The sequence below is a fragment of the Canis lupus genome, chromosome 5, assembly GCF_003254725.2.
Source record: "Canis lupus dingo isolate Sandy chromosome 5, ASM325472v2, whole genome shotgun sequence".
NCBI classification, from domain to species: domain Eukaryota; kingdom Metazoa; phylum Chordata; class Mammalia; order Carnivora; family Canidae; genus Canis; species Canis lupus.
Window position 1 is genome coordinate 21,112,038 of NC_064247.1, and position 24,547 is coordinate 21,136,584.

The window sequence follows — 24,547 nt, forward strand, 5'->3', positions numbered from 1 at the left end:
TTTCTCCTAATTCTTCTTTTCTCCCCCTTGTCCAGTTTAAACAGCAGCAGTGCTGATATAGCTTCTTAATAACATAGTAAGACTCTAGATAAAAATAATCTCTAGGTTGACATATCCTCGATTCATTAAGAGTGCAGTGTGGAACTGACAAACTCCACTAGGCACCCCTGCTGTCATGACATAGCCTGTTCCAGGAAACGAATCCCAAAAATTAAAATTTTTCATGTTATCACTCACTCATTATAGGATAGGACGGCAATCCTCTTCCCTCATTGGAAAACTCAGTGCCTCAACCATTAAGAGCTGAAGAAATCTCACCTATAGTGGCCTTGTCAGTCTCTATCTCTGCCAATAAATCTCCTTCACTTAGCTTCTCACCCACTTTTTTTTCCCATCTCTGAACTGTGCCCATGGTCATGGTAGGAGAGAGAGCAGGAAGAACCACCTGTAGAAACAAACACATATTATTGCTTAATCCTAGGAAGCTGTGGACACAACCGCACTGAGTTAAGCTTCAACAGTTGTAGGAATGATGGTGACTCTGATGATCCAAATCCCCATCTGTCTGATACTCCCATAACAGCCAAGAATCAGTGCCTCAACAGTGGCCCACCAGCTGAATCAACCTCCAAACCTCAAGGTTTACAGTATTAGTGATGCTCTGGCCTCTTCTCTTCCACCAAAGTTAAAAGCAAGGGGTAAGTTAGGAAACAGTTCTTTCTAGATAGTCAAAATTAATTCCTCAATTATATATCTAAGCACAGAGCATCTTTTCATCTTTTTTATCACTTAGATTAAGCTAGAATTTTTCGTTGTCACAAAATGATCTTGGTCTAGACTATTCCATTAAAATTCTGCTGCGCTCTGTACTAGCATCTATCTAGCATCTATCTTTTCACTTAGAGGAACTGCATTTCTCCTAAACTTCCCAAATACCTTTCCAAGATAAGAAAAGAATATTATGAAAAATTATACACCATCAAATTGGACAGCCTAGAAGAAATAGATAAATTACTAGAAACACAAACCTTCCAAAACTAAATCAGAGAGAAACTGAAAATTCGAACAGACTGATCATTAGCAATGAAATTCAATCGGTAATCACAAAACTCCCAACAAACAGAAGTCCAGGACCAGATGCTTCCCGGGTGAATTCTATCAAACATCTAAAGAATCAATACCTTTTCTGCTCAACTATTCCAAAAAAATAAGGAAGAAAAGTTCCAAATTCATTCTATAAGGCCACTATTATACCCTGATACCTAAACCATCAAAAACAAACAAATACACTACAGGCCATTATCTCTGATAAACATAGACGCAAAACTCCTTAACAAAATATTGGCAAACTGAATCCAACAATATATTTAAAAAATTTACCACAATCAAGGGGACTTACTCCAGGGATGCAAGGGTGGCTCAATATTAACAAATCAATTAGTGTGATATATCACATTAATAAAAGAAAAGATAAAAACCATTATGATCATCTCAATAGATGAAATAAAAAGCATCCGATAAAGTTCAATATTCATTCATGATAAAAACTCAACAAAGTGGGCACAGAGGAAACATACTCAACATAATAAAGCCCTTATTCTTTTTTTTTAAAAGATTTTATTTATTTATTAATGAGAAACACAGAGAGGCATAGACATAGAGGGAGAAGCAGGCTCCTCGCAGAGAGCCCAATGTGGGACTCCATCCCTGGACCGGGATATCACGCCCTGAGCGGAAGGCCGACACTCAACCACTGAGCCACTGAGGCATCCTTAATAAAGGCCTACATGACAAACCTACAGCTAACATCATACTTAATGGTGAAAAACTGAGAGCTTTCCCTTTAAGATCAGGAACAAGGTAAGGATGTCCATTCTCACTACTTTCATTCAACATAGTCTAGAAGTCCTAGTCACAAGCAATCAGACAAGAAAAAGAAAGAAAAGGCATCCAAATGAAGTCTTCCAAATTGGTAAGGAAGATGTAGAACTAACTATTTGCAGGAAAAATAAGCAAATAAAGGAAATAGTCACTTCCATCTCAAAATTTAAACATCAGATTGGCTGATCTCAATGAAACATTGCTTTGCTATTCATATGGCTTGTGTGTCCCCTGAATTTTGGTGCTTATCCAGTTATTATGGGCTTGCTTCTTACTTTTTTTTTTTTATATCTAATAGCAATAGGATTATGCCGAGAGAGAAATCACTTCAATTAATGTCTCAGGAAGGAAGGAAAAAGAAGAAAAACTTAGAATTCTAATTAGAAAATATTGCTTTAAAAATGTTCTTCTTGTACAAACTTTGTCACCTACATCTACTTCTTAAAAAATCAGAGGAGCCAATAATCTCTATACAGTATCTTAAAAAAACAACTAAGACACAACCATTAACACTTGCACACAAAGCCACAGACATAAAATGGAGAGAAATGAAGTATGTCTTATGTAGTGAGATAGACTTTACTGAATAGGATGAAATAAATGTGTGAACCAAACACCACACAAAACTTCACCACAAGTGGCTATTAATAACAGATCATGGAGAAGAACATTATGTCCAAAAAAGAAAATGATTCCTATACAGAAATTTCTACAAATAAACTAAGTGAAAGAAAAGTTTTAGTCTTAATCCTTTAGAAAAAGGCCAGCTGCTTTTTTACCCATTTCCAATATCCAAAACACACAACTATATATGGGATAACCTTAATATCTAATAAGCTGCTGTAGTTTCTTAGAAACAGATTTCACAGAACCAACAGTGATCATATTTAATGCCTTCAGCTCTTCTGTAAATCTTACTTTCACACTTTATTGTCAGTTTCCTCATTTATTAATATTATGGGACTAGTTCACCCACTCTTAGAAAACGAACACCTAATGTCAAAGGAAAACATCAACTGGGGACTTTTATTCTATAGACAACACTTGAGGCCTATTAAACAATTTATTTATACGAGGAGTAGATATTAAATACAAATCATCCTCAAAATCTAATATAATATTCTTGAGTGAGAAATGCCAAGCACTATCCTATCTACCACACTGAGGTTGGAAAAGTTTAAAGGAGACTGTCCAAGTTCAAACAACTGACATAATGACTAAGAATAAAATTGTCAATTTTCATGTTTAAATCCCTATTCACTTTGAAATGACAAGAGCTAGACATATTTAATGCCCATTTCCAGAATGAAAGATAATGAATAATAAATTTTCTAGAGTAAATACCCAAACGAGGAGCCTCACCTGCATGTGAGTGGGGTAGGAGCTACCAGGAGCCTGAGCGGGAGGTGTAGGTGGCAAAGTAGGGGCAACAGGGGTTGGTGCTGCAGCTGCTTGTGGGGTAGGTGCTGCGGAGGAATCCAATGTGTAATTTTTAAAGGCCTCAATATCCTCAGGCCTATGGAAGAGAAAGAATGTGTAAGCACAGGAGATTGCAAAGCAGATTTAGCTCAGAAGCCTTTAACTCCTGCTCTCTTAATTCTGGGTCAAAACACTCCACACTAAGCACCCTAGTTCTGCAAATTACCAAGGTACTACTCACTTTTCAACTGTGATACAGATGATGGCTCCAACTGGAACATCTCTGGTACCTTCAGCAACAAGTATCTTTGCCATGTAACACTCCTCCAGGCTCTCAAATCCAACAGTGGCTTTATCGGTTTCAACCTTTTAACAGAAACCAGCAGCTTAAGTTTATGCCACCAGTGGGAAATTTATGAGACTGTGCCTAGAATCACACAGTTCAACAGTCATGTGAAGATAAAGCCTCTATTAATAGACCTGAAAGGAATTATTTTTAAAAAACCACCTTAGCTAAAAATCAACCTGGCTAGCTGCTGGCAGGATTACCTAACCAGCCTTCTCTAACATCAAGTTGTAAAAATAAATAAATAAATAAAATAAAATCTAAGTTTCTTAAGCAAAAGGGGTAGCTATCTATCAGGAAAACTAACAGTTAATTTAAGCCAGTTCCTTCTCATTTCGATATTTTATTTTTATTAAGATTTTATTTATTCATGAGACAAAGAGAGAGGCAGAGACACAGGCAGAGGGAGAAGCAGGATCAACGCAGATCCTCGACCACAGAGCCACCCGGGCATCCCCATTTTCAATATTTTAAACAACTTACCTCTGCAATTAGTTCACCCTCATTGATTTTTTCCCCTTCTTTTTTTTCCCAACGGGCTATGGTGCCTGCCTGCATTGTGGGGGAAAGAGAGGGCAAAGGAACCTGGAGGAGAAAAAGGAGAAACACTAAATAAAAAAAAAAAAAAAAAAAAAAAAAAAAAAGCTAAGCTCTCTCTGTCTGGTTAAATGCTTCATTCAACTGTATTTATTGCAAAGAGCGCACTGAGTCCCCGGTCACACGCTTGGCACTGGGGATAGAAAGGGAGTTGTTGCCACCAGCACCAGAAGCTCTCCAGTGGCAAGGTTCCCGCTCCACGGTCCCGTGGGGCTGACAGAGCACCTAACTCAGCAGACATTCCACAAATAGCCTCAGGTTTGGAGCTCTGCTTTCAATGGAACAGATCAAGGGGCGGAAGCCTGGAACTCCTTTCCTTCAATGGAATAAAAAGATGAGCAGAGGTAAGCAAGCCCAAGAGCCAGAGCAGAGCTTGGTTTTGGAGAAGAGACAAATGATATGTGCCGGGACGGGGACGGAAGATCCCGGAGTCCTCAGAAGGAGGATCCCGAAGCCAAGAAGTCTGCCCTGAAGGACAAACGGGGTCCGGAGAAGGGCAGGTCCGGGGCTCACCTTCTGATGCGGGGGCAGGCTATAGCAGCGGCGGCCGGACGACCCCAGCAGCTGCAGCAGGAGGCGATTCCTCTGCGTCGCCCACGAGCTGAGGCTCCCGCTGCAGAGCGCCCGGACCCCGCCGGACCCCGCAGTCCCACTACTGCAACGAGCCGGGGCCGCGCCAGCGCGCGAGGTCACGCGCGGAGCTGCCGGCTCCTCCCGCAAGGCCGCCCTCCGAACCGCGAATCCTGCCCTTGGGGCCGCATTCCGGGCCCGCCGAGCACAGACGCGCCACATAGTGCCAGCAACCCCCACACCCCGACACCAACGCCGTCTCCGGAGTGACCTCTCCGAGAGCAGGGCGCCGCTGCCGTCAGCCGCGCCGCGCCGCCGCACATTGTCGTAAAACGCGCTCCACAGCTTCGCCGCACCCCGCCCCGGGCCAGAAGGGGGTGGGACGTCGGTCGGCTCTTCCTCCCGCGAGTAGGGGAGAGGGTGGCCGGCGGAGCGCAGGGCAGGCGGCTTGGGAGCCGCAGCGGCCGGGGTCGACGCTGGCGCGAGCCTGAGCACCGACAGCAGTGGAAGCTGGAGGGGTCCTAGGAAAGGAAGGCATCGCAGGGCGGGAAGGGCGCGGCCGGGAGGAGGGCGGGGCCTACGAGGTGGCGAGAGCCCTGCGGACGCAGGCCGAGCGGTCGGAGAGGTGGGCTGAGGGGAGTGGCCGAGCTTGCAGGAGCGCGGGAAGGCCGCGGAGGCCTAGGGCGGGGGCGGGGGCGGCGTCGGCGGGCGCGGGTGAGGTGACCCGCCGGGTGTGGGGCCTCGCTCGGCGCCGCTTGTAGCTGACCGAGCTTCAATCGCAGGTTTGTAGCATCACCGGACGTCGGAGTGGAGCCGGGCTCCCCAGCCAGAGGGCGTGAAGGGCGGCCAAGCGGAAGACTCCTTCCCCCCACGGAGGTGTGCCCGAGCGGGACTAGGCATATGCCTCGTAGGAAGATGCACGTTTACGGGACAGATTTGCGTTTCTCATTTCCTGTCGAGAGCTTTGTTTTGCTTGCGGTGACGTGCACAAGGCTGACCCGTAAGCCCTCGTGAGGGCAAGGACCAAGTCTCTGGTGCCTCGGTGCCTCCGCAGGCTTTGGTCCATAGTATCCGGTAAATACTGGAGGTTAAGGGCGGTTCGTTTGAATTAATAAACGAGAAGTTACCGTCAGCCATTTGTTAGGTATACCCCTCTTGTGGGGTCATCACGCTATAATAAGCACAAAATACCTCATTTCTGACCTGAGGGTGACAGTAGGAGGAAGCACGTGCTGTATTTTTATCTCCCAAGTCCCCAGTGTACAGATGGTCATAGGACACCAAGAACAGAAGAAATAGGAAAAACCGACGTGTCAAAACATGTTCAGTCTTGCTAGTCATGAACCATTTGGAAAATCAAAACAACCTCGAGGCACTATTTCATACCTATTAAAGTAGTAAACTTTAAAAAAGCAAAAACCCAGTATTCATGAGATTGCGGATTGAGTGGACCCAATACAGTGGTGGTTTTTTTTAGATGGCAGTGTAAGAAGTGGCAGACTGGGGGAAAATGTTTATATCTTTCCCCAAAATTCTATTCTAGTACCCTTAAAGCATTCAGAACAAGGTTAAAAACCATTCTGGTGTCTTTAGAGCAAAAAGGACTGGATAAACCTAACTCCCCAAAAATGAGGAAAGTTTAAGAAGTCACAGCTGCCTAACAAAGTAATATGTAGGCAATACAACGGAGAAAACTTGCAGATTAAATGGAAAGGTACGTTTGAAATTCTAAGAGTAGAGCAATTATATTACAAGTATGTAAAGCAATTTAGTGAATAACAACTGGAAGAATAATTGTGATCAGTGAGAGGGCTTATACTGTAACTTTATAAATTATTATGAAAATGTTTCAACGATTTTCAATTGACCAGAGTATCTCACTACTTACGATGTATTTGAGTTTGAAAACTATCTAATAAATTAGCCTTTGGATGATACAATCTTCAGTTTTCTGTTCACTTAGGTAGGCTTGTGTAAACCTTGGTTGGCATTTTGAATATTCTTTTGACAGGTGTAGCTAAATCACAGGAGGGCACAGGTCAAACAGTCCAGGGTAGTAAGTTTACCCTAGAGGCAGGCTAGGAAATCTTAGGTTTCATCAAAATAGCCCTGAGAGAATGAACTGAACTCTCATAAACAGATTGGGTAACAATTTAAGGAAAAGGAAGGCTCAAGACTCTAAGGTTTAAAGTAGAGAGACTTGTAGAATGGTGACAACCAATAGAAAAAGGGTAGATGGGGCAGCCCCAGTGGCACAGCGGTTTGGCGCCACCTGCAGCCCAGGATGTGATCCTGGAGATCCGGGATCGAGTCCCGTGTCTGGCTTCCTGCTTGGAGCCTGCTTCTCCCTCTGCCTGTGTCTCTGCCTCGCTCTCTCTCTCTCTCTCTGTGTCTCTATGAATAAATAAAATCTTAAAAAAAAAAAAAGAAAAAAGAAAGAGTAGATGGAAAGATAAATTAGTGTATAACAAAAGATTCTGAGTTAAGCTCTTTACGTATTTAACATAATGACCTGCTTAAAATGGCTTGTTATTAATAGTTGAAAATGTGAAAAAAAAAAAAAAAGTTGAAAATGTGTAATTGCAAGTCAAGTGAAAGCCCAGGACTAAAAATGTAGATATATAAAACATTTAAATTGAAGTGATAAATGAAGCTGACCTAAGTTTTTAGAAAGGCAGCTTTCAAATTAATTTGGAAATTCTGTTTCTTTTATTTATTTTTTTTTTCAATTTATTTATTTATTTTTTTATTTATGATAGGCACACAGTGAGAGAGAGAGAGGCAGAGACACAGGCAGAGGGAGAAGCAGGCTCCATGCACCGGGAGCCCGATGTGGGATTCGATCCTGGGTCTCCAGGATCGCGCCCAGGGCCAAAGGCAGGCGCCAAACCGCTGCGCCACCCAGGGATCCCCTGTTTCTTTTAAATACACATTTCTGAAAGTCTATCTAGTTCATGTTTCTTGCTTTTGCATTCAAGACTTTTGTCATACGGTTTGTACTCAGGCTCTTACTTGTTTGCATGTTTATACATAATTTCAAAAGTAGTGTTAAATCAATGAATTTTCTTTGACAACAATAATGTGTTTTGTGCTTATATTTGAAATACCAATGGTAAAATATCTATAGCAATAAAGTAATCCTTATCTCTGCTCTCCAGGTAGTGAGTAAACAATGCTACCAGGGAGATCACTTGAGGAAATTGACTTTCACTAAATGTAAATGGCTTTGCTGATTAATTTCAGTCAATCAACACAAGTGAAAATGATTAATGGTATTTAGTTTGCAAACTCCATTTTATTCATGGTTTGTTTCTGCTTTTTTAAATTAGTTCACAAATCTGGTACATACAGGCAGTTAAAACTGGTTATCACTGATAATCAGAAGCCTCTGGTATATAACACAGTCTTCATGAAAACAAAACAGGGAGAATGCATGGTGGTAATCTCTATGAAAGCAAAGGTTGCAAACATCCATGTTTCTAAGAAAATATAACTTTACATATATATTTTAAGCAAGCTATACCTCTTACATAAATTCAGACAATAGGAGTGTGCAATCATAATGCTTATTTTATGGAAAAAATGAAAATTATAATTATGACATAAATGCTCTTAAGTAATTAGAGTCCTCTTGAATTGGATGTAGAACATACAGATATTTTCCCTAATTTACAACCATCCTGGTCAAAAGAGCTGAAATGTTAATCAGTAAGTAGGAATGCCATTAACAAGTAAATTTATCCCAAATTCTTTAGGTACAAATTGTAAAATGTTCCAATTCCAGCTAATTTAAGGAACTGAGTGTGAATAGTTGTCAGTTTTTTAAATGATGATTTCTGAAGGAATTGGGCTTTCTTCTAAACTAATTTTTGTGAGAGGATCATTTTTTTTAAATCTCCCAGAGTTGAGAGGTTATTTTATGAACTCTAAACATTCTAGTTCCTTAGTTTTTTCAAAGAAATAGAATTTCAAGGTCAGGATGGACTGTCCCACACAAATGTCACCAGGGGTCAATTCTCTGAATAAGTCAAGAGGCTTCGAGTGCAGCCATAGTGTAACAAATAGTACTCTCTTCAAACCAAAAGGAACCAATGCACCTGCTTCCTCAGGAGGTTCCTGCCTTTAGAAACTGGAATGGGGATTACCCACACATTGTACACAAGAATTACTGGAGTGACATCCTGTGATGGGGTGTTTAGTTATTACATGGCATATGAGAATTAATGAGCTAAAGGGGAAAAATGACTTCATTCTCTCCCCGGAACTCAACTTCAGCTTTTTGTGGAGGCACTAAGCCATTCAGCTCCTCTTCCAAAGGACAGAGATATAAAAGCCAAATAAGGCAGAGGACTTTGACATTTTTCTCTCATTTAATTTTCTCTGAAAAGCTAAATTCTACATAATGGTAAGAATGTTTGCTCAAAGAAAACTGACGAATAAAAACTAACTTAAATATTCAAGATAAATTGTACTGGAAACACAATAACAAATTTTGGCCTGATAACCCTCATGCTGTCTTATAGCAAAACACTAAAATTCATGCAACAGAGAAGTTGGTGACATGAGGACTTTTTCTTCAGACTTCCTGAGGGGGGCGGGAGGGGGGGGCTCAGAATATCCTATTTTCTTCTGTTTGCTTTCATAATGAATTATTCTTCCTTTATGACTGACTTTCCCAAACTTTCCCAGTCATTTCTGCTAAGAAATTCTTCAGTAGATCAGGTAAACTTACTGAAGGATATCACATCTTTTGAGCTCCTTCTGTCTGCTAGAGGAGCAATCAAATAGATTACATAAAACTACCTCCACAACCAAAATGGCAGGTAGAATTAGAACCAGGAGTTGTCATTAGTATACTTGTAATAAAATAAAGCTTGTTCTGAAACCACAAGGGCTAAGAAGAGAAGAGCCTGTATAAAAGCTACTGGGTTCTCTAGAAAATGGGTACAGTATACAGAATGTGAGGACATATGGAACTCACACTCAAGTTATAAAAATAGACATGGTTCTCAGACAAAAAGCAAATGGGTACAAAAGAATTCTCCAAACATGAAATATTTTTAAAAGATACATCTATATAAAACAACAAAATGTCATTTCAGAGCTTCAATGAGTAGTGTGTTGAAATAGCTGGAAAGAGAGATGAACTAGAGACAGACAGGTCAAGAACCCAGAAATGACTTGTCTGACTCTTCTGGTTGGCAGTGTACATTGGTGGTCACAGGCCGACTGCTTTTGGGAATGAATGTGTGTGTGTGTGTGTGTGTGTGTGTGTGTGTGCGCGCGCGTGTATGGCTGATTAGTTGATGGTGCTTTGTAAATGACTGAGAAAACCCAAGTTATTAAGTAATCTCTGGAAGTTTAACTCTTACCTTCTACACTTGACAATGTTGCACATGAGAAAGGATTCTAAGGTTGTTGTTTTTTTTTAACCCAGAATCAACCCTGCCATTCACAACTCATGCACCATGCCCCATGGTTCCTATTGTGCCCTAAAGGATCAATCTAGACTAAATATATAATAGAAAATAACTTGAAATGAAGAAAGGCAGACCAGTAACTCATGCTCAGTACTCCTAAATCACAAATACTGAAATTAATAGTCTGTCTCCTTTTGACTGCAAAGGAGATGCCATGAGCTGAAGTCATGAGAGAAAGAAAGTCAAGAAAATATGGGTAGCAGCACCTTTCCATACCCGCCTGGATTTTAAAGGAGATTTTAACTCCTCATTCCTTTCAAACACAAAGTTCATCAGTTGGAAGGGGAAAAAAAAAATGGCTCTACAGTGAAAGAGTCCCCAGGGAAAACTAGCAGTACATGAAATGTGCCCTCTGTGGGCTAAAGGACAGTTGCAGAACCAGTTAAGACACAAGAGGCAACCCAAGGTCTCACTTCATCATGGTTTTAGCACAGTATAGCACAATATGGGCAGCCCTTTTTCTATCCAATCAACAGTTCAGCACCATCCATGTCCAGTCAAAAAAATTCCTGAAGAGTGGGCTTTCATCTTTGGTACCACCTCATGAGTTACTCTTGGTTTGCAATAGCTGCAAAGAAGCAAAAAAGCTGGTACCTTTGCCTTGTCTGTGAGTACAAATGCTGGGACTCTGATTGCTGCAACCATTGAGGCCAATTAAAAGAATACTGTAACACACAGGAGAGATGCATCCAATTCCCAGGTTCCAGATAATAGCAGCCATGCCCCTACTGGAGCGAGATCATCCATTCCCATTGGTTAAGGCCTTCGGTTTGTTGTCCTCAGAGTAGAATAAAACACTGTGTTCCCACGGACAAGGAACTCCAGATGAACCCATGGTCTACAGTTGGACAGGGATTTTAAATACCACATATGCCAGGCACAGAAATAGTACTGGCTTGAGGCTGTCACACTTGGAGAAGCTTCTGTTTTGGCAGCACGAACTAGAAACTTCTTCGTGTATTCTGGTTTCAGTCTTCTTTCCTGAGTGAAACAGCCAGGGGGTACCAAGTTCCATCAGCCCCCAATCCAATACTCAGCATTAATTCTCTCCATGGTCTTCTTCCACCCAGGCTACAATTTTTCCTTCCCATCCAGGGATGGCATCATCATCGTGGAAAACCTAGAGGAAGAAAAGGAAAAGCCACAGTGAAGAAATAAATAAGATAGGGAGTCTCACCAGATAGCTGCTGCTGATAAAAGTAAGAGCTCAACACAAAGGATAAGAGGAAAGCCTTAAGTTAGAGTCTATGTTCCTTTGGTTTCATCCCTAAAATTATAACTAAATGTATATATATAATATTTTTGATATGAGTAATAGGTTATTATACTGTACTTTGTATAACAGACTATTAGGTTATATATGTTATATATAATATGTATTGTAATGTATTATTATATATTATTAAAATTATGTAATATATATTCTTAGTTCCACATATGTGAATTGGTAAAAGCATCCCTAACCCTGCTTTGCTTATAGAGATTGATTGGAATTAGTAAATTACTAAACATACAGCACTCTGTGGTTCTTAGGAGAGAGCAGTATCATAAACATTACAAAAATGAGAAAGGGTAAAATTTTGGTCCTAGGTGTTGTAAAGGGTTAGAAAGAAGGCCAAAAGAACAGGCAGTTCTTTTGATTCATTCATTCAATTAATTTTCTAAGTCACTAATAGAACAGGGCTATTAAAGGGTTTCAGTACAGAAATATTTATGAAATAAAACATTGGTTTTAATCGCAACGCAAGCACTTGAATATGTCAGAACCCAGAAATCTCTTCCCTGTATTTGGCAGACAGATTATAAAGAGAAACACAAGGCTAAGAAAAACAGTCAAGGAGCTGAGAATACGCATAGGTGACTTCCCAGAAGTTCCTCATTTTCATTATGTGAGAAACTACCAACACAACATACAGTTCCATATACTCATGCCTGTTTTATTTTGCTCAACACAGAAAAGTTTTTTTAAAAAAGGTTTTATTTATTATTCATGACAGACACAGAGAGAGAGAGAGGCAGAGACACAGGCAGAGGGAGAAGCAGGCTCCATGCAGGGAGCCCAACGTGGGACTCGATCCCAGATCTCCAGCATCACATCCTGGGCTGCAGGCGGCACTAAACCGCTGGGCCACTGGGGCTGCCCAAGTTTTTTTTTTTTTAATAAAAGTTTTTTTTTTTTAAGATTTTATTTATTTGTTTATTTATGAGAGACACACACAGAGAGAGAGAGACACAGAGAGAGAGGGAGAGAGAAAGGCAGAGACACAGGCAGAGGGAGAAGCAGGCTCCATGAAGGGAGCCTGACGTGGGCCAGGTCTCTAGGATCACGCCCTGGGCTGAAGGCGGCACTAAACCACTGAGCCACCCAGGCTGCCTAGCAGAAAAGTTTCTAAGATTTGGCTACAGGTCGAGAAGGGACCTCAAAGCCAAGCTTTTGTTCAAGTGTTAAGTCCTTTTTTTTTTTTTCCCACTAACAAAACTCCTTCTTTTTTAAAATTATTTATCCCAGTTTGGCCAAAGTGATTTAAGTCCTTGAACTGAAGAAGCTGCCCACTCCTTGTGCAATTCCCTGACTGCTTCAGTCTGGAATAATAAGACTGGTCTGAGGCTCAGGGAAGTTCCTCTGACCTGGTTAGGGAACTCAGGTACTCCTGGTCCTAGTCCCTGAGGAGGAGGCTCTGGGGTTCAGTAATCACCATTAATACCACCCAGACTCCCCAGGGATTCTGTACCTCCTCTTTGACAGTGCCAAACTCAGGATCCAGCGCTTTGAAGTGATACCGGTGATTTCCCTCCCGGTCAATAGCTGCTTTAAAATCCTTCAGTGTCACCTCCCCCAACCTGCAACAAAGGGCAAGAGCACTGAAACAGACTATTTATCAATAGGTTGGGAAGATGAGACGTTAGCTTTATTTTTTTTTAAAGATTTTATTTATTTATTCATGAGAAACACAGAAAGGCAGAGACATAGGCAGAAGGAGAAGCAGGCTGCCTGTGGGGAGCCTGATGTGCGGGGATCAATCCCAGGACCCTGGGATCAGGACCTGAACCAAAGGCAGATGCTCAACCACTGAGCCACCCAGGTGCCCCAAGATGTTAGCTTTAAACCCAAGCCCCTGCCAAAGACTCTCCAGGAAGAAATGGCATGGCCTTATTAGGTCCCTGCCGCTGAGAACCCAGACAATTCTAGGACGGCAGAGGTTAGGGAGCCACCAGGAATGAATGGGAATGGCATTGGGGTGATCTGATAATTTAAAATAGATTTTTTTTGTTTCAGCAGCAGCCAGATCACTTTTCTCTGTTTTACTCTGGAAATAAGACATAATAAGGTCTCTGAAGTTTGTTGAACCATCAGTATGTTGAACTATCAATATATCTAAGTTCTCTTGATCTCCTTCTTGGCAACAATATTCCTTTCTCTAGGCTGGTGGTAGTTAAATCAGATGTTATCATCTTTATCCTTCCAGTTTCAGAAAGCTCTTCTCTAGCCAAGATCAACTAAGCAAACACCCCAGGAAACGGACATCCCATCACCTTTCTCAGTAGTTGGTTCCAGAGTTTAAAAAATCTTTCTTTCAAAGCCATTTACCTTACAAGGGAGTATAAATGAATGTTTGAGGGCTTTTAACATGAATTCTCAATTGCTTAGATGCAGTCATCAAACAGTACTAAGATCAATGAGTGATAGCCCTGGAGGGCCAGGCTGCTAGCAATCCATGGCTAGCAACAGGAGGTATTGTGAGCCTTTAAAAAACTATTTTGCCTAACTTGGAACATATTTGTATATCAGAATCGGGAGCACCATTCTTGTGTCTCTACCTAGCAGCAGATCGTGTGACTTGTCTCTTGGAATGCCACTGGTGGTAACACTGAAACTAGAATCCCAACTTGTATGCTTCCTACACTGTACTGTTTCTCAAACACCTCAGCTCCTTCAGTGGGCAGTAACTAATGGTTCTGCCTCCTTTCCTTTTTAAGACAAATAGCGATTCCAGAATCTCACCTCTTTGGTATATTGACCATGAAGGGTGTAAGTGACCGGTCAGTGAAGTAGAGCACTTTAGTGCAGGTGCTGCTGACAGCTGGCGAGCTCTGTGAGTGAGGCAACTCTGCAATCAAAAGAGAGACTGTGGTCAGAACTTAATTTGCTCCCAACCACCCTCATTTCCAGTTATTCAAAGTGTCTCAGGAGAATGAAGCCGCCTGAGGTCACTGCACAGCTTTCACACCATTGCAAAACACCAACCATGTCCATAGGGTGTGATCACACAGGGAGTCACCACTAGGGCCATGAAACATGGAGATGCTTTGAACATGGACACTATCACGAGGCCATCATTTCTCACCCATTCCAGGTATTCCTACCAGGGCACAACAAGTGTCCTGACAGAGGCTGTTGCTCAGAGTCAAAAGAGGTCAAAGAAGCCAAACAAGATTTCAACTAAGAAGAATGGACACAGCAGAAGATGCAGATACTGCCAACATTTAGACAGTGGTAGAGAATGCTCACGCGATTCATGAAAAGAGAAATGAGCAGGAACAGGGATCACAGAGCAAAGTAACCTTAGAAACCCAGAGGCCAAGGGACTTCATGCTTCCATTGTAAAAGGCACAAGACCTACTTTATCCCTTGGCTCCACAGGATCTATATGTGTTGGTCCCATGGTTTGTTCTTTTTTTTTTTTTTTAAGATTTATTTATTTATTCCAGAGAAAGAGAAAGAGAGAGGGGAGGGGCAAAGGGAGAAGGAGAAAAAATCCTCAAGGAGACTCCCCGCTAAGCACAGAGCCTGATGTGGGGCTTGGTCCCAGGACCCTGAGATCATGACCTGAGCCCAAACCAAGAGTCAACTGCTTAACTGACTGAGCCACCCAGGTACCCTGGTCCCATGGTTTTTAACTCAAACTCCTTGGTCTTCATCTTGTCTCTACATTTTTTTACAGGTACTTATAGAAAATTTTAATTAATGAGTACTTACGATTATGCTTTTTTTTTTTTTTTTAAGATTTTACTTATTCACGAGAGACAGAGAGAGAGAGAGAGAGAGAGAGGCAGAGACACAGGCAGAGGGAGAAGCAGGCTCCACGCAGGGAGCCTGACCTGGGACTTGATCCGGGTCTCCAGGATCAGGCCCTGGGCTAAAGGCAGTGCTTAAACCGCTGAGCCACCCAGGTTGCCCTGATTATGCTTTTTTAAAAAAAGATTTTATTTATTTATTCATGAGAGACACAGAGAGAGAGAGACATAGGCAGAGGGAGAAGCAGGCTCCCTTGCAGGGAGCCCGACATGGGACTCGATCTCAGGACCCCAGGATCACGGCCTGAGACAAAGGCAGACACTCAACCACTGAGCCACCCAGGCACCCTGATTATGCTTTTAATAAGAGAAAAGACTAATTAGAAATTTTTATCATAAGAACCAACAAACAATAATTATTGTATCTTATAACCTAATTGATATAATTTTTTAATATAATTGTTATAATATTAAAATCTCCCCTGCCATTCCACCTTCATATATTTTCTTGACTTATTCTAGGCCTTTCAACATCCTTGTCCTATTTGAGTCTACTCTTGAGTAGATATTGATTGACTCTTAACAGTATTTTTCTTGCTTTTGTGGACGTGTTATAATTTCTTACTGAATGTCAGACATCACGTGTACGACAGTATTGAGGGACTTAAAAAATGTTTATGCTTAGAAAATGGGCACACTGCTTGTTCTGCTAGGCCATTACTAGGGATGGTTCATCTAGACTGGAATTGAGATGGGATTGGGATTTTTGTTAAGGTTACCTTCAGTGTACCACCCATCATCCTTGAATTCTAGTTATGTTTAGGGGGTGGCTGGTTGCTGGAGGGTTTTTCTTCAGTGTTCCTGTTCCACCTTCAGCTTTCGACTTGTGTGACTATACCTGAGTCAATCTCTCTACACTTTTGCTCCCCTCCCCCCACCCCAGCAGACTGCTATTGCTTATTGTACAGTGTTTGCACACCCAGTGGCCGGGGATGAGGGGAGCTTCCCCATGGTCATGATCCAACCTTGTCTTGAGGATGGGGCTTTCAGAGTGATCCTATCCTTACCTCAAGGGTAGGCAACTTCTAAAGATCTGAGCCCAAGGCAGTAGCCTACCATTTTTCCAGGAGCAGACAGTTCTTTTTTCCTTTTTCCTTCCCCCTAGCCAAAATGGATCTTCACTTTTGCCTGGGACAGGGAGGGAGGGAAAACAGGATTTGCTGCCCTTTCCTAAAGGCTCAAGGCTTTTGTTCCTCAAGGAAGAATGCTTAGTGCTTTTCCTGCAGTGGCAGCTGGTCCCCATCTCTGGGTCTCCACCACCAAGAGAGGTTTCCTCCAGACTCTGTTCCTACCACCAGTATTTTTCATAAGCACATGATGGAGGTCCATAAAGAGCCAGCAAGTGGATGCAAACTCCTCTTGCATTTGTGGCCCTCAGGATTCCTATACTCTCTGCTTAGCCTTGAGCAATTAATTACAATCCTAGCTGAATTCTTCCCTGTTTGTATGGTGGCACCATCTTTCTCCCATGCTCCACCACAATCTTGCATGCATGCATGTATGCTTGCATCCAATCTCTCCTTGGAGCCACCTGTTTGTATTCTGGTGGGTTGGACACCCTATGATCTCATCTCTCTAATGAGTTCAAGAAAATTATTTTATTTTTTCAATAGAGGTAAAATTCACATCACACAAAACTCACCATTTTAACCAGGTAAAGTGTACAATTCAGTGGCATTTAGTACATTTAGTGTTATGTCACTATAACTATCTAGTTCTAGAACATCTTATTATCCCAAAAGGAAACCTCATACCCATTAAGCAGTCACTCCTTTCTAATCTTGGTATCTGTTGAATGTAATGTCCCCTACCCATTGTCTCTATGGATTTGCCTATTCTGAACATTCCACATGAAAGGATTCATCCAACTTATACCCTTTTGTGTCTGGCATCACTCACTTAACATTACCAAGGTTCATCTCCATTGTAGCACGTATCAATACTTGGTTCCTTTTTGTGGCTGAATGATATTCCACTGGATGCACATGTCAGAATTTGTATCAACAACATTCATTAGGTGATGAACATTTAGGCTGTTTCTGCCTTTCAGCTATTGTGAATAATGCTATGTACATGTATGTACAAGATTTTTGTTGTTGTTGTTATTTTTGGATACCAGTTTTTAATTCTTTTGAGTATTTAACTAGGAAGGAAACTGCTGGATCACATAGTAATTCTAGATTTAAGTTTTTGAGGAACCATAAAACTGTTTTCCACAACAGCTATACTATTTTATATCTCCACCAGCAATGTTACAAGAGCTCCAGTTTCTCCACATCCTCAACAACACTTACTTTCCATTCCTTTGGAACCACCTAGTGGGCATGAAGTGGTATCTCACTATGGTTTTGACATACATCTTTTCATGTGCGGATTGGCCATTTGTTTATCCTTGGAGAAATGTCTATTCAATTCCTTTGCCCTTTGGTGTTGGATTCCTTGGTCCTCTGTTGTCAGTCTTTAAGAGTTCTTTATGTATTCCTAATCCTAGACCCTTATCAGGTATATGATTTTCAAGTATTTTCTCCTATTCTGTTTGTCTTTTCACTTTCTTGATAGTGTCCTTTGATGCAAAAATGTTTTTAATTTTGATGAAGTCCCAATTTCCCTATTTTCTTCTTTTGTTGCTCACACTTTGTTGCTTTTTCTTTTGATGCTGAGAATTCAAGGTCATGAATATTTTCCCTGTGTTTTCTTCTAAGAGATTTATACCTTTAGCTCTTATATTTACATCAGTGATTTATTTTTAATTTTTGTACATGGTGTGAGGGAGGGGCCTATCTCTATCTTTTGCATGTGGATATCCAGTTGTCCGGCACCATTTGTTGAAGAGACTACTTGCTGGTCAAATGACTACAGATGTATAGGTTTTATCTGAACTTTCAATTCTATTCCAATAATCTACTGTATTACTTTTAAAGGTTTTTTTAAAAAAGATTTTATTTTTATGTATTTGAGAGAGAGTGAGAGCAAGAGAGTGTGAGGAGCAGGGGCAGGGCAGAGGGAGAGGGAGAGGCAGACTCCCCACTGAGCAGAGAGCCAATCCCAGGACCCTGACATCATGACCTGAACCAAAGGCAGATGCTTAACAGACTGAGTCACTCAGGTGCCTACTGTATTACTTTTAAAATCTGAAATAATAAATACTGTTTTCCCTTAAGAGTAAAAGGCAAGAAAAGAAGTAGATTCGGAAAGATTACTCTTTCAGGAGATTTGGCTGTGATGAAAAGTAGAAAGGGCATAGCCAGAGGGGAATAACTGGAAGTTATTTTGAGGCTATTAACATTTGCCTTGCACCTATCCTATGCCAAACACTATACCATATTATTTGCAAATACTTCACTTAATGCTCATAATCCTTCAGAATTATCTCCATTTCATGAACAAGGAAACTAAAATTCACTGATATTAACAGCCTTGCTCATGATCATATACTCTGCTGAGAGCCAAAACTGCATCTCAGATCTGTTTAATTTCATACTACATATTTTCCCTTATTTCGTGTCCAGTTTTAGACATAAAGTTTGAAGTATCTTTCTACCTACAAGGAGATATCTAGCTGTTATTCAGAAATAGAGCCCTGAAGCTCAGAAAAGGGCTGGGGTTAGAGATTAAAGTTTAAAAATAATCAGCACATAAGAGTAGTTTAAGCTGTGGGAGCGGAAGGGATCACCTGAAGAAAATATGAAAAGGCCAGGTCTAGATCCCCATGGATCTCAACACATCAACATTCAAGGGTTCGACGGAGAAGAGAAGGAGAATGTGTCTAGTTCACTAGACTCTCGATAAATATTTGTTGAATGAATAACTGGTTGGTACTCAAGTTAAAGAGGAAGAATGTATACAGAAGGAAACTATGTAAGAGCAGTAAGTGCTTCTGAAAAGTCAATGGAAGACGAGTTTTGAAAAGTAACCACTTTGATTAAGGAACAAGAAAGTCAACAGTGATCCAACAAAAAGAACATGTGGATTAGATGAGTAACAGTCCGCTGGTGGCTAGAGTAGTGAATGCGAAGAAAGGAAGGAAAACGAACAAGTATAGACTATTCTTTCAATGTCTGATGCAGGGAAATGAGAGAGAAGAGTCAGTAGGTAGAGGGCTAGCGAGTTACACAAGTTTTTGTTTTCAGAGAAGAGACCTTGTATATCATTTGTGAATTTACAAGCAGCAATGAATTTATTTGCAGTATTCAGGATAAGTACTGCAAATACACAAAAGTGAGGAATTTATTAGACTTTTAAAGAAGAATTTCCAAATATTTAGACTTACCTATATTGGCAGTTTATATTAACCTAAAGAAAGTACTAAAGGAGATGGCAATAAAATAAAAAGCCTCTCGAGAAAACAGAAGTGACTATTTCAAAACAATGCTAGACAAAGAAATTGAAACTAATTCTGGTACTAATATAATTTGTTTTGTTCCCAGTGTAAATCCCTCATTCAAGAAGAAAAGGTATCTGGTGACATATATATTAGTTTATTTACCCTACAAAAAAACATTTTACCTTTCAAATTGTGCCGATATCTTAAGTATCTTACTTTAGATTTTTTTTTAAGATTTTATTTATTTGACAGAGAAAGTGCTTGCTTTGGCAGCACTAATATAACAAATTATATTAGTACCAGAATTAGTTTCAATTTCTTTTTCTAGCGTTGTTTTGAAATAGTCACTTCTGTTTTCTCGAGAGCCTTTTTATTTTATTGCCATCCCCTTTAGTACTTTCTTTAGGTTAATATAAACTGCCAATGTAGGTAAGTCTAAATATTTGGAAGTATACTAAAATATTTGACAGAGTGAGAACAAGCAGGAGTGGGTACAGAGGGAAAAGCAGGCTCTCTGCTGAGCAGGGAGCCCGACACAGGACTCGGTCCCAGGGCCCCGGATCATGACCCCCAAAGGCAGATGCTTAACCGATGAGCCATCCAGGCACCCCTAGGTTTTGTTTATTAATGTAGTTTTCAAAACTCTATAAAACTTGCTACAGTCAGCTTTTTACTATTTGGGTTTTTTTTAGATTACTATGTACTTTTAGATTAGGACTGGGTAAACTATAAAAGATGAGAAAATGTGAACATTTTTTTTTTAATTTTTTTTTATTTATTTATGATAGGCACACAGTGAGAGAGAGAGAGGCAGAGACACAGGCAGAGGGAGAAGCAGGCTCCATGCACCGGGAGCCCGATGTGGGATTCGATCCCGGGTCTCCAGGATCGCGCCCTGGGCCAAAGGCAGGCGCCAAACCGCTGCGCCACCCAGGGATCCCCAGAAAATGTGAACATTATTAAAGCAAAAGATAACACACACAATAAAAGAGAAATTATCAGGCAGGGTAGTAAGTTTCCAGCATGTTTGAAGGAACAGGGAAAGAAATCTAAGGAGAGGTCACAGAACAAGTTAAATGACTTCTTAGGTGTGGCCACTAGGAGGTGCAAATCTTTCTCAGGACTCAAACTGAAAAAGACCTCAGCACCAGCTTTTAAGGAAAATCCCCTAAGAATTAAACTTGCCATTAGGAAGAACTGGAAATTTTCTGTGCTTTTTGGGGCTACAGGATGGTTTGTGTGTGTTTTTGTTGTTTTATATTTTTCTGTGGTTAGTGTAAACGTTTTGATACTGTATATTTTCCAAAGATATTTTAGCTTGAGTCCGCAACATCCTGCACGTGGTTAAATATGTACTTGCAGTGATGGTGGTGATGACGATCGTATGTGTTTTCATAGTCCTAGAAGTAACTTGATTTAAGTATTAACTAGAGAAACAACAGAGTGAAGCACCACAAGAAAAATTTTACTCTCAAAATGTTAGTACCAAGAAAAATACTAAATCTCTGATCTAATATGCTAGGAGTCCTTACTGAGCAATAATGAGTACTTACTTGAATTAGGGGGCCAGGACTCCCGGTATTCACTACCTGCTTGACTTCTGGGTGACTTGCCCCGAACCTGAGGAGCCACACAATAATGCTCAGTTAGGATCAGCAGGAGAATTTATCCGAGAAATTTAAATCATAAAAGTATACCTGAAATACATACTTTTCTACCACATCTTCCACAGTATATAAAGCTAAACAATTTATCCTAACAATAATGATGTCCATTCATAAAAGGCTTTCTAGTTTCCAGTACATTTTCCCATATGTTTCCACATCTGATGTCAAGCTCATTCAGAGGAGAAGGGGAAGCAGAATAAGCAATAAAGAGAGACAGACCCTGTGTGGTCAAGAACCACAATTTCTGTGGAGCAAGAGTTATCACGAACTCCCATCCTGATAAAGAGTTAGCTCCACTTAGAGGAAAACCAAAGAAAAAAGCAACCACAACCTTCCACAGGGTCTTCCCATCTTTTAGCATGGCCTTCATCTAAACTAAACTTGGTAAAACTAAGTTCTTTGGGTGCTTGCCTAAGAGAAACAACATAGGAAGAGGATTACCCTTCTGTCTTGTTTCTTCTGGGTCTCCATGGCATGCAAGCGCTCCATCAGGCTGGAGATGCCCTGCTCCAGGCTGTCGATGGTGTGGTGCTGAGGGTCGTGGCCACTGAAGCTGTTGCGGAGGCTGCGGAGTGCATCGCGAACAAGCTGCAGATCACTGGTCTGTGGGCAGAAAGGAGGTGCTGCTGACCTGGCGCAGTGCCCCACTGTTAACCACATCCCAAGTGCTGGCCTTATGATGGTACAGGATAGAGATTCCCAGGATTGGTCTTTTCTTTTCTTTAAGATTTTATTTATTTATTCATGAGAGACACAGAGAGGCAGAAACATAGGCAGAGAAAAAAGCAGGCTCCTTGCAGGGAGCCCAATGTGGGACTTGATCCCAGGACCCAGGGATCATTACCTGAGTCAAAGGCAGACACTCAACCACTGAGACACCCAAGCATCCCCAGTCTTTTATTTTCAAGGGAGGAGGTATGAGTGATAAGAAATCTTCCTTCACAGAAGTGGGCCTACTGTTTGCCCACTAATTATTAATTTTGGATAGCAAGTGCTTCACATCTTTACATGGTCAACAGAAATGCAAGAACTAGGAAACGGGGGTTCAAAAGGCCCGGGGCACTGGCAGTGGCTAGGCTCCTCTTCTGGTTTTAGCTGGAAGTGGAGGTCTGCATGCAAATCCTAAGAACCTACCCCTTTGTGAGTGATTGAAGCAGCTCCTTTTCCTGCCACTGGAAGGAGAAAACCATTGCTTTGAGAGTTGTGACTGTTGTAGTTGGTCACCTATAGCAGCAAGAAGTGATGCTGGTTATAAGGGAGAATTCCAAACCAACATGTCCTGTCTTATTTTTCTTATTTATACTTATCACTTCCTGACATAGTATATCATTGTGTATTTGTTCATGTCTCTCTCAATTAGATTGTAAGCCTCATGAGTATTAAGACTTTTTTTCTCCTTTTGTTCATCATTGTAACCCCAGGACTTGATACATGGTTGGCACTGTTGAATAAAGAATGAGCAAAACGGAAGCCTCAGCCTGGAGACCCCCAACCCAGCCTCAGCCTGGCCACTAGAGGGTCTGAGAATGCTGCTCTAGCAGCTCCTGACTTCACTCTAGTGAGAAAAAAATAAGAATCAGGAGTAATATTTTGTGAGCCTGACTCTGAGCCAAGTGGATCTACCAAGACTGTCCATTTTCCAGATGGGTCATTTTTTTTTTTTTCAGATGAGTCTTCTTTTTTTTTTCTCCCAATAAGTCTTATTTCTAAGACTCAGAAGTTAAGCAAATTGAGGTCACATAATGGTAAAAAGTATATGAAAAACTGGAATATCAAACCAGATTTTCCTTGCCTGGAACCTGCACTCTTTTTTTTTTAAGTTTTCTTTATTTAAATAACCTCTACACCCCACATGGGGCTCGAACCCAAGACCCTGAGATCAAGAGGCACATATTCTTCTAACTAAGCCAGCCAGGCACCTGGAACCTGTACTCTTAACCCCCTCATCAAGTAGCCTCTGCAACCCCGCAGATATGGGAGAGGGACCTCAAGTTGTAAGTTACCTCATCAGCCTCTCTTTTCATACAGTGAGCCAACAGGACATCTTTCTGTTCTAACTCCCGCTCAAGATCCACCTGCAAATAAGACACTATATCAGAAAAGGAGGTCTTCAGGCTGGAGGGGCAGGAAGCCAGTGGGTGACTATTTTCCCACCTGCTGGTAACTGGCCTCAGAGAGTTTCCGGAGTGCTTCCTCCAGTTTGACTTGGTGCTGCTGAAGGAGGCGCTCCTTCTGCCCCAGCTCTTTCTGCAACAGAGACCGAACTTTCAGATGTGTGGCAGAGCCAAGCACACTAAGCAGCAGTTCACCATGGGCCATGCAAGTTCCAATTGAGCAAAGGAGAGCCTCCGGGGGAACAGTCCTTTCCTCAAGCCACACAGGAAGCCATTATACACCATCTCACACAGTACAAAGGATCCTAGGAAAAGTAAGGAGGAAGGGAACTACCTTTTGTAGGAGGATCACTATATACATGCATGCTAGTTAGAAAGAAAGGTTGAGACTGAAGTTTCCAGACAACTAGTTCTATGCTCCTACTCTTAGACTTGCTATCTGTTCTTCAGGGTGACTGAATCAAAGGAACAAAGATTTCCTTGCAGAAAGCAGCCATGAGAACAGAGTACTTAAGATCTCTTTGAACAACAGCAACAATCGACTGTTCAAGAAAGGTCAAATGGAAATCATCTGCAAACTGATAAACATTCTTTTTTAAATATTTTTTTAAGATTTATTTATTTATTCAGAGAGAGAGAGAGAGAGAGAGAGAGAGAAAAGCAGAGACACAGGCAGAGGGAGAAGCAGGCTCCATGCAGGAAGCCCAATGTGGGACTCGATCCCTGGTCTCCAGGATCATACCCCAGGCTACAGGAGGCGCCAAACCGCTGCACCACCAGGGCTGCCCAACATTCTTACCTTATATTCTCCCAAGAGGCGGTTCCTCTCATCTAGCTTCCTCTGTAAGTCCACCTGCAAGAAGGAAGAGAAAGAATTAACTGGCACAGAAGTGTCATCTGCCTACCCTAGTAGAAGACCAGCTACACAGTAGCCAGAACTGATGTTGGCCATGAGAGGACACAGCACAGAGATGGCACAGTCATGGTGAAGACACACAGCTGCTCTGTGGCTGCTCTCCATGTCTTTAGTAAGATAAACTATAGAACCACAGTTCTGCCTCTGTCTCAGTGTC

General features: G+C 41.5%; 2 protein-coding genes and 1 long non-coding RNA gene across 4 annotated transcripts in view; 1 reads left to right on the forward strand and 2 right to left on the reverse strand.

Moving 5' to 3' along the window:
• The window catches only part of DLAT (dihydrolipoamide S-acetyltransferase), a 31,091-nt gene extending 25,737 nt beyond the window's left edge, over positions 1-5,354 (reverse strand). The window contains exons 1-5 of the mRNA XM_025465530.3: positions 4,757-5,354; positions 4,130-4,231; positions 3,542-3,666; positions 3,244-3,397; positions 319-445 (exon numbers count right to left, since the gene is read on the reverse strand). Coding sequence (XP_025321315.1) covers positions 319-445; positions 3,244-3,397; positions 3,542-3,666; positions 4,130-4,231; positions 4,757-5,035 — 787 coding nt within the window. The 5' untranslated portion in view covers positions 5,036-5,354. The remainder of the gene's footprint in view (positions 1-318; positions 446-3,243; positions 3,398-3,541; positions 3,667-4,129; positions 4,232-4,756) is intronic.
• Positions 4,378-7,429, forward strand: LOC112671342 (uncharacterized). Of its 2 annotated transcripts, none has more exons than XR_007410465.1 (2): positions 4,378-4,587; positions 5,596-7,429. It is a non-coding gene; the product is annotated as an uncharacterized LOC112671342 (long non-coding RNA). The 2 variants fall into 2 exon arrangements; XR_003143547.3 differs by lacking the exon at positions 4,378-4,587 and adding an exon at positions 5,303-5,438.
• A 659-nt stretch (positions 7,430-8,088) lies between these two features.
• DIXDC1 (DIX domain containing 1) overlaps positions 8,089-24,547 on the reverse strand; it is a 61,534-nt gene continuing 45,075 nt past the window's right edge. The window contains 9 exon segments of the mRNA XM_025465548.3: positions 8,089-11,413; positions 13,026-13,134; positions 14,297-14,402; positions 21,247-21,313; positions 21,802-21,963; positions 22,495-22,584; positions 23,364-23,435; positions 23,515-23,607; positions 24,274-24,327. Of these exon segments, the coding sequence (XP_025321333.2) occupies positions 11,333-11,413; positions 13,026-13,134; positions 14,297-14,402; positions 21,247-21,313; positions 21,802-21,963; positions 22,495-22,584; positions 23,364-23,435; positions 23,515-23,607; positions 24,274-24,327 (834 nt within the window). The 3' untranslated portion in view covers positions 8,089-11,332.